The 17,036-nt window shown below is 52.5% G+C and overlaps 1 protein-coding gene across 1 annotated transcript in view; it reads left to right on the forward strand.

Moving 5' to 3' along the window:
* The window catches only part of LOC133359558 (E3 ubiquitin/ISG15 ligase TRIM25-like), a 30,922-nt gene extending 26,935 nt beyond the window's left edge, over positions 1-3,987 (forward strand). Inside the window, exon 6 of the mRNA XM_061578002.1 lies at positions 3,329-3,987. Within this exon, the coding sequence (XP_061433986.1) occupies positions 3,329-3,876 (548 nt within the window). The 3' untranslated portion in view covers positions 3,877-3,987. The remainder of the gene's footprint in view (positions 1-3,328) is intronic.
* The last annotated feature ends 13,049 nt before the right edge of the window (positions 3,988-17,036 follow it).

The raw sequence follows: 17,036 nt of genomic DNA on the forward strand, positions 1-17,036 counted from the left end.
GGATGCTGTTGCTATGCTGTCTCTGTGAGTGTTTACCACAGAGACGCTGTGGCTGAGATTCTGAGGATTCATAATTAGTACTTGAGGCAGCGTGATACAGATTTAGACACAGTTAGGATTCTTAGGGTTCAGTGTTAATGTGTAAAGCTCTCAGAATCAAAGGCACCTTGAGAATGATTTGTGAATATTCAGAGGTTTATCAGACAGCCAGCCAGCCAAGGGCTTCACCCTGGTTGACCGTGTAAATCACTACATAGTGACGACACTACACTATCACACACACGAGTGTACATCACTACACTATCACACACACACACGAGTGTACATCACCACACTATCACACACACACACGAGTGTACGTCACTGCACTATCACACACACACACGAGTGTACATCACTACACTATCACACACACACACGTGTGTACATCATTACACTATCACACACACACACGAGTGTACATCACTACACTATCACACACACACACACACAGTGTACATCACTACACTATCACACACACGAGTGGACATCACTACACTATCACACAAACACACACAAGTGTACATCACTACACTATCACACACACGAGTGGACATCACTACACTATCACACACACGAGTGTACATCACTACACTATCACACACACAGAGTGTACATCACTACACTATCACACACACACACGAGTGTACATCACTACACTATCACACACACACAGTGTACATCACTACACTATCACACACACACACGAGTGTACATCACTACACTATCACACACACACGCGTGTACATCACTACACTATCACACACACACGAGTGTACATCACTACACTATCACACACACACGAGTGTACATCACTACACTATCACACACGAGTGTACATCACTACACTATCACACACACGAGTGTACATCACTACACTATCACACACACACGAGTGTACATCACTACACTATCACACACACACACGAGTGTACATCACTACACTATCACACACACACACACACGAGTGTACATCACTACACTATCACACACACACGAGTGTACATCACTACACTATCACAGACACGAGTGTACATCACTACACTATCACACACACAAACGAGTGTACATCACTACACTATCACACACACACGGGTGTACATCACTACACTATCACACACACACGGGTGTACATCACTACACTATCACACACACACAGTGTACATCACAACACTAACACACACACACACACACGAGTGTACATCACAACACCATCACATACACACGAGTGTACATCACAACACCATCACAAACACACGAGTGTACATCACTACACTATCACACACACGCATGAGTGTACATCACTACACTATCTCACACACACAGAGTACATCACTACACTATCTCACACACACAGTGTACATCACTACACTATCACACACACGAGTGTACATCACTACACTATCTCACACACACAGTGTACATCACTACACTATCACACACACGACTGTACATCACTACACTATCTCACACACACAGTGTACATCACTACACTATCTCACACACACAGTGTACATCACTACACTATCACACACACGAGTGTACATCACTACACTATCACACACACACACGAGTGTACATCACTACACTATCACACACACACACAGTATACATCACTACACTATCACACACACACACGAGTGTACATCACTACACTATCACACACACGAGTGTACATCACTGCACTATCACACACACACGAGTGTACATCACTACACTATCACACACACACAGTATACATCACTACACTATCACACACACAAACTAGTGTACATCACTACACTATCACACACACACACGAGTGTACATCACTACACTATCACACACACGAGTGTACATCACTACACTATCACACACACGAGTGTACATCACTACACTATCACACACACACGAGTGTACATCACTACACTATCATACACACAGTGTACATCACTACACTATCACACACACAGAGTGTACATCACTACACTATCACACACACACACACGAGTGTACATCACTACACTATCACACACACACGAGTGTACATCACTACACTATTACACACACACACGAGTGTACATCACTACACTATCACACACACACACACGAGTGTACATCACTACACTATCACACACACACACGAGTGTACACCACTACACTATCACACACACGAGGGTACATCACTACACTATCACACCCACCTCGTGTGCTGTGCCGGCCTTCACAGGTGCTCACCAACACCACTTGCCCCTACAGTCTGTGAAAGGTGACACACGGGAGATGTTTGTGTTTGTTGTACACACACAGAGACGCTGCGGCGGTGTTGATATCCACGCTGCTGCTGTGATCCACTGCCTCCCACGGGCACTACCGCACAGTGGGGCTGAACGATGAATCGATTTCAAATCGAAGTCGCAATTTGAAACAATGCGATTAGCAAATCGCAAAGGCTGCGATTTTTGAAAAGTCCTATTTCTTATTGGAATGTTTTATTTTTTATTATTAGAACTTTTTTTATTTAACTTAACAATTAATTCTAGATTTGAAGCTTTCGTGACTGCAAGGATTCATACTCTTAGGTTGTTTCGGTAAAGTCACGTAGGTAAAAATAAATAAATAAAAATAATAATACATGAAAATAACTCAATTAAATCACGACGTTTCGAAGGCAACACAAGTCTCCGTCTTCAGGTGGGACCGTCACAGCTAAATTTACTGTATCACTTTATTTTATTATTATTTTACCTACGTGACTTTAGCGAAAAAACTTAACAATTGTTCTATGTTTGATCGTTCTATTTCAATTAAATTTTTTAATAAATACATGTTGGAAGCAATTAATATATTTTAAGTTTTCAGCCTTACATTAGAATATATAGAGCAGTTCACATTTTGATGGTATCATCACATGTTTTACATCTATTACACAGTGAATATTGAACTGAAGCTCGACTTTAAAAAATGTAGATGGCGGGGCAGATAAACGCACCGCTGTACTGTACTTCTGTGCTCTCGCCAGCTGCGCCGCCTGCCTTCACCAACGCGCGGTGACCGGCGTGGTGACCGGCGTGGTGAAGTATGGTCAAATATCCCCCGCGACCCGCACGGCGTAAGGAGGCCCTCATCCAGCAGTGGATTGACAAAGTGCCCGTTACATGTCATCACACCGATAGCTACGCATTACAACGTTGTATAACAATGCTCATTATGAATTGCTCTATTGTAGTGCACGTGCGTGTTAGTGCACGAGTGCTGTTGTTATAGTGGTGCTGTTGATACACGGCTACTGTGATTATCGTTACTGCAGACGGACGCTCACCGACTCTGGACCCAAACTCGGCCCACAACAACCTCCAGATCTCCTCGGATCTCAGGACGGTGACGTGGACCGCTGTCTTCCAGGGTCGCCCCGATCACCCACACCGCTTTGACTACTGGGACCAAGCCCTGTGCTCCGAGAGCTTCTCGTCGGGTCAGCACTACTGGGAGGTGGACGTGGGGGGTGAGGCGGGGTGGAGTGAGGTTGGAGTCGCGTACGGGACGATCGCACGGAAAGGGAGTGGTAAAGAGTGCAGGCTGGGACACAACGACTCATCCTGGGTTTTATGTAAAAATAACAACAGCTGCTCAGTGTGTCATGGTGATGTAGAGACCTCAGTGCCGTTGAGGGATCCTCCCCGGAGAGTCGGGTGTCACCTGCACTGGGAGGCGGGGCTGCTGTCGTTTTACTGCGCAGACTCCATGGAGTTGCTGCACTCCATCCACCACTCGTTTAGTCAACCGCTCTACCCCGCACTGTATGTGGATGATGTTGATGTCTCAGTGAGGATTCTGGATCTGAGTCGTGCGTCTTGAGAGCACGGAGTGTGAGCAGTGAAGAGAAACGGGCACAACGCACAGACTCACGCACACAAAGACACAGATCCCCCGTGTAGCCTTCACAGGCTGTTGGGGCAAGTGCTGTTAGCGAGCACCTATGGGTCCGTCCATAAATGATGTCACGCACCTGGGGGGGGGGGGCAGACATTTGTGACGATGGGGGGGGGGGGGGGGGTGAAAAATGTGACGTCATGTCAAAATGCTCAACTTAAATAAATTTCGACAACACGTTCTACTTAATTAAATAGACTTTTTTTTTACAAATGTTTTCTCCTACAACATCAGAGTGCAGCGCCACATTAAATATGCACTACAATGACAATAGTTTAAAGCTATTTGAGGCATGTTTTATTTTCTTGGGGGGGGGGGCAGAGCTTTGTGACGTCACATTTGAGGGGGGGTCTGACTTTTTATGACGCCGTGTGTCGAAGGGGGGGGGGGGGTCAAAAATCGTGTGATGTCATTTATGGACGGCCCATATGAAGGCCGGCACAGCACACTAGGGGGTGGGTGGCCAACACCACGCCCGGCCGCCTTTGTCTCCCCAGTGGTGATGTTTACACACCGTTCCAGGAACTCTTTTTTCAGGCTGATTCGACCTAGGGGAGGCCCATGACCGGTTCACCAACACCAGTGACGTTTATCGGAATCAGTCCAGGCTCTCCCCTAGGTCGACTGAGCCTCAAATTAGTACCTGCTGCGATGTGCAAACATCGCCACTGGGGAGACAAAGGCGGGTCGGGCGTGGTGCTGGTCACCGACCCCCTCATGTGCCACAGTGCCGGCCTTCATAGGTGCTACTAGCAAACAACACTTGCCCCTACAGTCTGTTAAGGCTACACGGGGGATACTTTTATTTGGGTTCGTGGGTTGGTCTGTATACCTTTGTCTGTGTCTTTGTTATTGTGTCTGTGTGTGTATCTTTGTTATTGTGTCTGTGTGTGTGTCTGTGTGTGTGTCTTTGTGTGTATTTTTGTTTTGGTGCTGGCCACCCACCCCCTCGTGTGCAAGAGTGACAGCCTTCACAGGCTCTGTTATTTGCTACTAACAGCCCTTTCCCCAACAGTCTGTTAAGACTACACAGACACACACACAGATAGACAAACACACTCACAGACATACAAACACACAGACACACAAACAGATAGACACATGTACATACACTCACAAATACACTCACAAACAGATACATACACACAGATAAATACACAGATACACACACAGATACAAAGACAAATATCCCCCATATAGCCTTAACAGACTGTACGGGCAAGTGCTGTTAGTGAGCACCTATAAAGGCCGGCACTTCACACGAGGGTGTGGGTGGCCACCATCACGCCTGGCCGCCTTTGTTTCCCAAATGGCGATATTTACACATTGTACCAGGTACTTATTTGAGGCTGAGACGACCTAGGGGAGGCCCATGACCGGTTTACCAACAACATTGATAGCGATTATATGAATCGGTCTTGGGTCTCCCCTAGATCGACTCAGCCTCAAATGAGTACCTGGTGCGATCAGTAAATATCGCCCCTGGGGATACAAAGGCGGGTCTCTGCCAGGCTGGCCTTCATAGGTGCTCCTCACTAGCAGCACTTAACTCAACAGTATTTGAAAGCTATACGGGGGATTTTGGTTTCCGGGTAAGTGGGTCGGTGTGTGTATGCCTTTCTCTGTGTCTTTGTTATTGTGTTTGTCTTTGTTACTGTGTCTGTGCGTGCCTTTGTGTGTCTTTGTTATTGTGTTTGTGTCTTTGTTACTGTGTCTGTGCGTGTCTTTGTCTTTGTGTGTCTTTGTTATTGTGTTTGTGTCTTTGTTACTGTGTCTGTGCGTGTCTTTGTCTTTGTGTGTCTTTGTTATTGTGTTTGTGTCTTTGTTACTGTGTCTGTGCGTGTCTTTGTCTTTGTGTATTTCTGGGCGTGGTGCTGCCTACCCACTCCCTTTTGTGTCACAGTACCGGCCTTCATCGGTGCTACTCGCTACGAACAGCACTTGCCCTAACAGTCTGTTAAGGCTACACGGGGGATCTTTCTCTTTAGTGCATAGAGAGTCATGTGCGTAGTGTGGGGTGGAGCGGTGGCGCAGTGGTTAGCGCACTGGTGGGGGAGGGCGGGGGGAGCCAAGCTTCTCTCTGACGCCATCGTCCCTCGCACCGCGCGCCGCGTGGCGCTCAACGCCGAGAGGGCGGAGCTCCACCGCGGGCGTGCTGGGAACACGCGTCACGTGACGCTGCGGGGTGACGCGCGCCGTCCCCGCGTGGTCACTCGCTCGTTGGGCGATAAACCCGGGGTGGGAATTGGATGGCATCACTAGGGGGGGACTACTCGTGGTGTGTGCTGAGCGTCGCTGAGTTAAAACATTTTTGTTATAACCAGGGGTCGAATGACCCCCCTCCTCCCCCTCCACCCAAACTAGTTTTATTTTACAGGGCATAGAGAGAGAGAAGCCATTTAACACATAGTAGTAGTAGGAGGGCTTTCGCCACCAATATTTTTCGTAAAGGTTTGTTTTGATTAATATTTGTATTATCTGCTCTCAGACTTGGACCTGAAGCCACAATCTTCGAATCATGGGATAACGCTTCTGCTGACAACAATGGGAACTGTGTTTTGACTTTGAAGTGGGTTAAAGTTATTAAGCGCCTGATATATATCTAGAGTGAGGATCTACCTTACAATACGACACGACTAATATTGTCTCAACACGCATTAATAACACAAAGACACTGTGTATTATTACAGGGATAGAGACAACGCAAGCTCCAAATATACAGCAGCTTTCAGGGTCGTAATCCAACCCACGACCTCCTTCATACCAGGCGAGGGAGTTATCATCTCCGAGCCACCGCAGCACCCATCTTTAACGTGAGACACCAATCTGGTGTGAACCCAACCTCGAGTCTCAGGGTGTCTAGCAACACGTAGATGATTTGAGACGCATTGAGTATATCGTACCAGTTGTGTAATTATGTGAACGCGAATCGCATTGTGCTCTGGGCTGTGGGTGAGATTTCTGTTTGCTTCATTGCTGGCATGCGTTTGACTTGTTTTGCTTTTTTCATTTTTGTGACCTAGGTCACTCTTGTCAATGAGACTCATCCTGGTCTCCTGAGTTCTCACCTCGTTAAATTTAAATTCAATTCGACTCGATCATCAGCAGAAGTATCATCAGCAGAAAAAATAGTAACAGGAGCAACAGCATCAACAGCAGTAGCTCCATCATTATCTTAATCAGCATCAGGAGTGGAACTAGCATCAATAATTATAGAATCATTATCAGCAATAACAGAATCATCAACAGCAGCATCATTATCATCACTCCGTGCAACCGAGACTCATCCTGGTTTCTTGAGTTCTCACCTGGTTAAACAAATCGACTTTAACACGTAGGCTTTCGCGACCAATATTATCAATGATAAAGGTTTATTGGATTAAATCGCGTAAATATACATAGACTTGATTGTGTTGTGGGTTACCTGTGAATTGTAATTACATTGTATTGTGGGTCAGGGGTCAATGTGTTCTGGGTGAATAAAAAATAAAATCTGAAAATCTATTGTCAAGATTGTCATCCAGGCTGTGAATGTGACTCCCTCATAGCTGAGACTGACTTGTGTAAACATTTATTTTTTTGGGATGGTTCCTGTTGTTTTATTTGTATAGATGTTATATTATCGGAGATTAAACCCGGGCACGGTTAGTAAATCTGCAGCTTACGCCTTCACAGGTAAGTGCTGTCTGTAGCCTTGGGCCACATTCCATGGCGCATCTTGTGTTATTTGTTGCTGCACTCTGTCAGTTTGCTTGTTCCTCGTCATCATGAGCTATGATGATGAATGGATCCTGACTGATGGATAATGATGAAGAGCAAGATGATGATAATGACTACACTTGGTAATGATGACCACCACCCACTCACCTGCGCCCAACACTCTCTTACCCGACACCTGCCACTCCCTAACCTACTACCCCCCATCCTATTGTAATAAAAGACTCCGTCAGGCACTGCTGGTCTCAATTGGTCTTTTATTCAAGTTCTTTCTCCGCACCCCGCTGGTCTCCTCCACAGACCAGCGTCGTCTCGCGCGCCCCCGCACGTGGTTCCTCCTCAGCTCCTCCACTCGTCCTCACACCCCACTGGTCCTGACAAGGGACCAGCGTCTTTTCTCGCGTGCCATGCACGCTCCTCTCGCGTGCCCCGCTCGCTCCTCTCGCGTGCCCCGCACGCTCCCCTCGCGTGCCCCGCTCGCTCCTCTCGCGTGCCCCGCACGCTCCTCCGTTAGCTCCTCCTCGTGCGTGCCCCGCACGTGCTCTCCTGTCAGCTCCTCTCCCGTCAGTCGCTCCGCTCCTCCCCGCTCCGCACACCGCTGGCCGACGGTGTGCCGCCGAAGCCCCATCAGCCACGTGGCTGATGGCGCGGCGGCCACCCAACGTGGTCCCGCTTCTTCACTCCATCAACTGACCCCGATTTCTTCCGGGCTCCCCTCTATATTGTCTCTCCCACATGACCCTGACTCCTCCCCTTCCAGATCATCAGATCCGGCATTCCCATACTGCCCTGCTGGTTCCACCTCCATTCACCTCGCTTCCCATTGGAGCCGAGGTGAACGGCGGCACCTCCCACACGTACCCCATACCGGGCTCCGCCCCCAATACCCCGAGCCGTGTGATTGGGCCAGAGCCCAGCAGCAACCCCATTTATGCTCGCATTACATGACCCCCCCCCCCCCTGATGAAAAATCCAGCCATCCCGGCTGCAATAGCAAAAATAATGTGAGCGACGGCATCACAATCAGGAATCGCCCCAGACACAATGGAGAGTACAACGACAAACACAATTAACGAAAGAGAAGGGATCAAGATCCGGTACGGAACACCGGCCCGTCCTCCGTGCAACAAGCAAGAAGAATTTAGGAATGGAAAGTAATGCACAACAACGGTAACCGACATGCAAGAACGGCAGACGCGCATAATCAGGAATGCGGTGTCTCAGAGCGTGTCCGTGTTGCTGGTCCATCCGCGTGGCTCAAGTCCAACTTCAGAGAACAACTGGTAGAGCAGGAGTGACGAACAGGCGCTCCACTCCCCCTTCAAGTCCACATCCGGTTAGCACAACGGGTGACACCTAGTGTGTCAGGCACCGAAGATCTGTGACGAGAAGGAGAACCCAACCCCCTGAGGCACAGCACCACGAAACGCACATCCGCATGTCGTACACGACAGCCACCCGGCCCCAGGGTAGTGGAGATGATCGAAATCCGCCCCGCGTAAGGAGAAACCCAATAAATACCCAAAAATCGACGCGATGAACGCCCCAGTATCTACATTTTAACAAAAAAATATTATTTACACGTGACAACAAACATTTTCCTGCTCTTGCCCATCAGCAGTCCTCTCTTGAGGACCAGCACAGACATCTCACGTACACAGCATCTACCCACTGTCACTCTCAACACAGCCCCCGGCCGCACACCCTCGCGTGGAGAGAGCCACGCTCCCCAGCGGCAACATTTAACCTGCCTTCGGCCGCACCGTGGTCGTCCAACCACAGCAACATCCACTGGCCATCCACTCGACCAGTGCAATTTCGGGGACGAGACAATGGCACATCGCAACGACTCAGCCACACTCCATCCCGTACTATCCCATCACCAATGGACACACCCCAGCATCGTATAGTCTGACGCTTTACAGACAAGGGAAGGTTCATCCCTTGGAAAGGCCAGACCCCATCGACCCCCCACGGGGCAATATTCCCTAGCCAATATCTTGACGATATGGAGTCGCACTCCCCAACACGCATTCTGAACAAATTAGGCTTACTATCACCAATAGGCTGAACCCGCTGTCTAGCATGTGTCCTCACTGCCGTCCTAGCAATCACCCCGGACCCGTCACATTCCACTAACCTAGGCCATATTCCATTCGCTTGAACCCCCACAATATCCACATCCCCGAATAGGATCTGCAGGACTAGTTCCCCTATACATTCAATAACGTCATAACCCAGAGCGGAACAAGTCTGCGGCCCTTCCCGCTGGAGGACCCGCAAGGGGAATCCACGCCCCATGCTAGCCAGGTCTCCGCGTTCGCTGCCACGTAATGGAACCTCTACTCCTGAATTCCGTGAGCCCCCGGCCCACCAGGTTAACAGTCTGTAACCGCATGATGAAACCCCGACTCCCCGAGCCATATGAGCACACGGCCCATTAGTTTGAGACATACCACGGAGTGTCTCGCCTCCGGGCTGCCAGGTCAGCCATCGGCCATAGGCCGATGTGACCACTACTCGTGCATCACCCACTCAACAATGGCAGGCGTATACTGGTGAAATATTTGCCCCAGAATAGAACCCAGCCAGCATCTCAGTCCCAAAATGCTGGTGCAATGACATGCTCCCCTTAGTCAGACACGGGCCTCTATGCTCCCGTTACCCCGATGGGCGCCAACATGCCAGCATTGCGCACAACACGCAATGCACGCACACAAGTAAGAGCGCAACACGAGAGTCAAGGGATGAGATCCATTAACCGCATCACCTCAAAATGGCGGCGTCACGCGCAAAGCGCCCCACCGAGGTTTTCCCCGCGCGCTCAAAATGGCGGCCCCATGCGCCGAGCGCATCCCCGCGATTTCCCGCGTGCGCTCAAAATGGCGGCCCCATGCGCCGAGCGCATCCCCGTGATTTCCCCGCGCGCTCAAAATGGCGGCCCCATGCGCCGAGCGCATCCTCGTGATTTCCCGCGCGCGCTCAAAATGGCGGCCCCATGCGTCGAGTGCATCCCCCGCGATTTCCTGCGCGCGCTCAAAATGGCGGCCCCCTGCGCTGAGCGCTTCCCCGCGATTTCCCACGCGCGCTCAAAATGGCGGCCCCCTGCGCCGAGTGCATCCCCGCGATTTCCCGCGCTTGCAAAAATGGCGGCCCAACGTGTGACCACTTCGGCAGTTTTTCCCGTGCGTGCACCCCAGCTGCCCCTTGTTGGGGGTCACAACACACATCCCCTGTCACGTTTTAACAACCCCCAATGATACTACGCATAGCCGCAGCTCGCTGCGCACAGCAGTCATATCGGGGGAAATTTTTAACCCATAGTTGACCAAGACACATTGCTCATACACACCAACTCGCAATGCAACCCCTGGCCGCACGCAATCAACGGAAAGAGCGACGCCACTTGGCGGTAATTTACGGCCCCATCACCCTTGACGGCAGAGCCACCAACAATGCCCTCATCCCTCAACACTCGCAATTTTCTATGAACACACATGCAAGCTCGTGTGCACGAACACCCATACAACCAAAAATTAGGGTCCCCCACGAATCGATCAATTTCAGAACAGGTACGCACAACTAATAACAATCCCGAACCCAATGGTCAAACAATGCACCGCACTCCGTATCCATACAGAAAGACAGTCTATACAGTACGTGCAGTCAGCATATCGTGATTACAAGCAGCAAAGTTCCACACAGGTCGTACATTATGCACAATCGCAAGCAGAGCTGCAGGCAGACACACACCGTTAACCCTGTCGTACCTTGCAGCAAAAAAAATCATCAAAATAATCACGTCGCACACGGCAACCCACGGGATGGTAACAGCGCGGGACACTCGACGCAACCGAATTAATAATTAACTTGGCCATCAAGATAACATCCCCATGCCGCAACGCATAAACACTATTTGACACAGAGCAAACACAAGCAGCTCCGCACGTTCGAGACATAACAAACAATCGCACCCCGGCACAAGCAAGATGGGTGAGGTGTGTGTTAGGGCCGGGTGCATATCGTCACGACTTGCCCGTGGCTGCAGCGAGCAGAGGACGGCAGGGTGGTGACTTGAGACGCCTCGAAGAACTCGGACGGTGAGCGCGGCGTCCTCCCGCGACTGCTCCGGTGTCTCGCACACGAGCTAGGACGGGGGTGCTCCCGCCCCGGCAGCAGCAGCAGCGTCGGCGTCCTCTCCTTGTGGCTCCTTCCCGCAAAACAGCGGCTCAGCAGCAGGAAGCACACCACGCGGCGCCTCCAAGATGGCAGCGCACGGCCGCCTCTCCGCCGCGATGCTCAAGATGGCGGCGGCCTGCCACGTGGTCGCTGGAGGATGTGTGCCGGCGGCCGTCTCTTCGTCGTCGGAAGACGTAACAAGTGGGTTACGCTTTTTCAAGTTCTCGGCCATCTTCCTCGATGTTATTTTGCCTTGAAAAAGTCCACTTTTGACTCCAGTGTAATAAAAAACTCCGTCAGGCACTGCTTGTCTCCGTTGGTCTTTTATTCAAGTTCTTTCTCCGCATCCCGCTGGTCTCCTCCGCGGACCAGCGTCGTCTCGTGCGCGCACCCGCACGCGCTTCCTCCTCAGCTCCTCCACTCGTTCTCACACCCCGCTGGTCCTGACAAGGGACCAGCGTCTCCTCTCGCGTGCCCCGCACGCTCCTCTCGCGTGCCCCGCACGCTCCTCTCGCGTGCCCCGCACGCTCCTCTTGCGTGCCCCGCACGCTCCTCTCGCGTGCCACGCACGCACCTCCATTAGCTCCTCCTCGTGCGCGCCCCGCATGCGCTCTCCCATCAGCTCCTCTCCCGTCAGTCGCTCCGCTCCTCCCCGCTCCGCACACCGCTGGCCGACGGTGTGCCGCCGAAGCCCCATCAGCCACGTGGCTGATGGCGCGGCGGACACCCAACGTGGTCCCGCTTCTTCACTCCATCAACTGACCCCGATTTCTTCCGGGCTCCCCTCTATATTGTCTCTCCCACATGACCCTGACTCCTCCCCTTCCAGATCATCAGATCCGGCATTCCCATACTGCCCTGCTGGTTCCACCTCCATTCACCTCGCTTCCCATTGGAGCCGAGGTGAACGGCGGCACCTCCCACACGTACCCCATACCGGGCTCCGCCCCCAATACCCCGAGCCGTGTGATTGGGCCAGAGCCCAGCAGCAACCCCATTTATGCTCGCATTACATGACCCCCCCCCCCCCCCTGATGAAAAATCCAGCCATCCCGGCTGCAATAGCAAAAATAATGTGAGCGACGGCATCACAATCAGGAATCGCCCCAGACACAATGGAGAGTACAACGACAAACACAATTAACGAAAGGGAAGGGATCAAGATCCGGTACGGAACACCGGCCCGTCCTCCGTGCAACAAGCAAGAAGAATTTAGGAATGGAAAGTAATGCACAACAACGGTAACCGACATGCAAGAACGGCAGACGCGCATAATCAGGAATGCGGTGTCTCAGAGCGTGTCCGTGTTGCTGGTCCATCCGCGTGGCTCAAGTCCAACTTCAGAGAACAACTGGTAGAGCAGGAGTGACGAACAGGCGCTCCACTCCCCCTTCAAGTCCACATCCGGTTAGCACAACGGGTGACACCTAGTGTGTCAGGCACCGAAGATCTGTGACGAGAAGGAGAACCTAACCCCCTGAGGCACAGCACCATGAAACGCACATCCGCATGTCGTACACGACAGCCACCCGGCCCCAGGGTAGTGGAGATGATCGAAATCCGCCCCGCGTAAGGAGAAACCCAATAAATACCCAAAAATCGACGCGATGAACGCCCCAGTATCTACATTTTAACAAAAAAATATTATTTACACGTGACAACAAACATTTTCCTGCTCTTGCCCATCAGCAGTCCTCTCTTGAGGACCAGCACAGACATCTCACGTACACAGCATCTACCCACTGTCACTCTCAACACAGCCCCCGGCCGCACACCCTCGCGTGGAGAGAGCCACGCTCCCCAGCGGCAACATTTAACCTGCCTTCGGCCGCACCGTGGTCGTCCAACCACAGCAACATCCACTGGCCATCCACTCGACCAGTGCAATTTCGGGGACGAGACAATGGCACATCGCAACGACTCAGCCACACTCCATCCCGTACTATCCCATCACCAATGGACACACCCCAGCATCGTATAGTCTGACGTTTTACAGACAAGGGAAGGTTCATCCCTTGGCAAGGCCAGACCCCATCGACCCCCCACGGGGCAATATTCCCTAGCCAATATCTTGACGATATGGAGTCGCACTCCCCAACACGCATTCTGAACAAATTAGGCTTACTATCACCAATAGGCTGAACCCGCTGTCTAGCATGTGTCCTCACTGCCGTCCTAGCAATCACCCCGGACCCGTCACATTCCACTAACCTAGGCCATATTCCATTCGCTTGAACCCCCACAATATCCACATCCCCAAATAGGATCTGCAGGACTAGTTCCCCTATACATTCAATAACGTCATAACCCAGAGCGGAACAAGTCTGCGGCCCTTCCCGCTGGAGGACCCGCAAGGGGAATCCACGCCCCATGCTAGCCAGGTGTCCGCGTTCGCTGCCACGTAATGGAACCTCTACTCCTGAATTCCGTGAGCCCCCGGCCCACCAGGTTAACAGTCTGTAACCGCATGATGAAACCCCGACTCCCCGAGCCATATGAGCACACGGCCCATTAGTTTGAGACATACCACGGAGTGTCTCGCCTCCGGGCTGCCAGGTCAGCCATCGGCCATAGGCCGATGTGACCACTACTCGTGCATCACCCACTCAACAATGGCAGGCGTATACTGGTGAAATATTTGCCCCAGAATAGAACCCAGCCAGCATCTCAGTCCCAAAATGCTGGTGCAATGACATGCTCCCCTTAGTCAGACACGGGCCTCTATGCTCCCGTTACCCCGATGGGCGCCAACACGCCAGCATTGCGCACAACACGCAATGCACGCACACAAGTAAGAGCGCAACACGAGAGTCAAGGGATGAGATCCATTAACCGCATCACCTCAAAATGGCGGCGTCACGCGCAAAGCGCCCCACCGAGGTTTTCCCCGCGCGCTCAAAATGGCGGCCCCATGCGCCGAGCGCATCCCCGCGATTTCCCGCGTGCGCTCAAAATGGCGGCCCCATGCGCCGAGCGCATCCCCGTGATTTCCCCGCGCGCTCAAAATGGCGGCCCCATGCGCCGAGCGCATCCTCGTGATTTCCCGCGCGCGCTCAAAATGGCGGCCCCATGCGTCGAGTGCATCCCCCGCGATTTCCTGCGTGCGCTCAAAATGGCGGCCCCCTGCGCTGAGCGCTTCCCCGCGATTTCCCACGCGCGCTCAAAATGGCGGCCCCCTGCGCCGAGTGCATCCCCGCGATTTCCCGCGCTTGCAAAAATGGCGGCCCAACGTGTGACCACTTCGGCAGTTTTTCCCGTGCGTGCACCCCAGCTGCCCCTTGTTGGGGGTCACAACACACATCCCCTGTCACGTTTTAACAACCCCCAATGATACTACGCATAGCCGCAGCTCGCTGCGCACAGCAGTCATATCGGGGGAAATTTTTAACCCATAGTTGACCAAGACACATTGCTCATACACACCAACTCGCAATGCAACCCCTGGCCGCACGCAATCAACGGAAAGAGCGACGCCACTTGGCGGTAATTTACGGCCCCATCACCCTTGACGGCAGAGCCACCAACAATGCCCTCATCCCTCAACACTCGCAATTTTCTATGAACACACATGCAAGCTCGTGTGCACGAACACCCATACAACCAAAAATTAGGGTCCCCCACGAATCGATCAATTTCAGAACAGGTACGCACAACTAATAACAATCCCGAACCCAATGGTCAAACAATGCACCGCACTCCGTATCCATACAGAAAGACAGTCTATACAGTACGTGCAGTCAGCATATCGTGATTACAAGCAGCAAAGTTCCACACAGGTCGTACATTATGCACAATCGCAAGCAGAGCTGCAGGCAGACACACACCGTTAACCCTGTCGTACCTTGCAGCAAAAAAAATCATCAAAATAATCACGTCGCACACGGCAACCCACGGGATGGTAACAGCACGGGACACTCGACGCAACCGAATTAATAATTAACTTCGCCATCAAGATAACATCCCCATGCCGCAACGCATAAACACTATTTGACACAGAGCAAACACAAGCAGCTCCGCACGTTCGAGACATAACAAACAATCGCACCCCGGCACAAGCAAGATGGGTGAGGTGTGTGTTAGGGCCGGGTGCATATCGTCACGACTTGCCCGTGGCTGCAGCGAGCAGAGGACGGCAGGGTGGTGACTTGAGACGCCTCGAAGAACTCGGACGGTGAGCGCGGCGTCCTCCCGCGACTGCTCCGGTGTCTCGCACACGAGCTAGGACGGGGGTGCTCCCGCCCCGGCAGCAGCAGCAGCGTCGGCGTCCTCTCCTTGTGGCTCCTTCCCGCAAAACAGCGGCTCAGCAGCAGGAAGCACACCACGCGGCGCCTCCAAGATGGCAGCGCACGGCCGCCTCTCCGCCGCGATGCTCAAGATGGCGGTGGCCTGCCACGTGGTCGCTGGAGGATGTGTGCCGGCGGCCGTCTCTTCGTCGTCGGAAGACGTAACAAGTGGGTTACGCTTTTTCAAGTTCTCGGCCATCTTCCTCGATGTTATTTTGCCTTGAAAAAGTCCACTTTTGACTCCAGTGTAATAAAAGACTCCGTCAGGCACTGCTTGTCTCCGTTGGTCTTTTATTCAAGTTCTTTCTCCGCATCCCGCTGGTCTCCTCCGCGGACCAGCGTCGTCTCGTGCGCGCACCCGCACGCGCTTCCTCCTCAGCTCCTCCACTCGTTCTCACACCCCGCTGGTCCTGACAAGGGACCAGCGTCTCCTCTCGCGTGCCCCGCACGCTCCTCTTGCGTGCCCCGCACGCTCCTCTCGCGTGCCCCGCACGCTCCTCTTGCGTGCCCCGCACGCTCCTCTCGCGTGCCACGCACGCACCTCCATTAGCTCCTCCTCGTGCGCGCCCCGCATGCGCTCTCCCGTCAGCTCCTCTCCCGTCAGTCGCTCCGCTCCTCCCCGCTCCGCACACCGCTGGCCGACGGTGTGCCGCCGAAGCCCCATCAGCCACGTGGCTGATGGCGCGGCGGCCACCCAACGTGGTCCCGCTTCTTCACTCCATCAACTGACCCTAATCTCTTCCGGGCTCCCCTCTATATCCTCTCTCCCACGTGACCTTGACTCCTCCCCTTCCAGATCGTCAGATCCGGCTTTCCCATACTGCCCTGCTGGCTCCACCCCCATTCACCTCGCTTCCCATTGGAGCCGAGGTGAACGGCGGCACCTCCCACACGCACCCCATACCG

Source organism: Lethenteron reissneri, chromosome 65 (assembly GCF_015708825.2).
Source record: "Lethenteron reissneri isolate LAM-NWPU_2019-01 chromosome 65, ASM1570882v1, whole genome shotgun sequence".
Lineage (NCBI taxonomy): Eukaryota > Metazoa > Chordata > Hyperoartia > Petromyzontiformes > Petromyzontidae > Lethenteron > Lethenteron reissneri.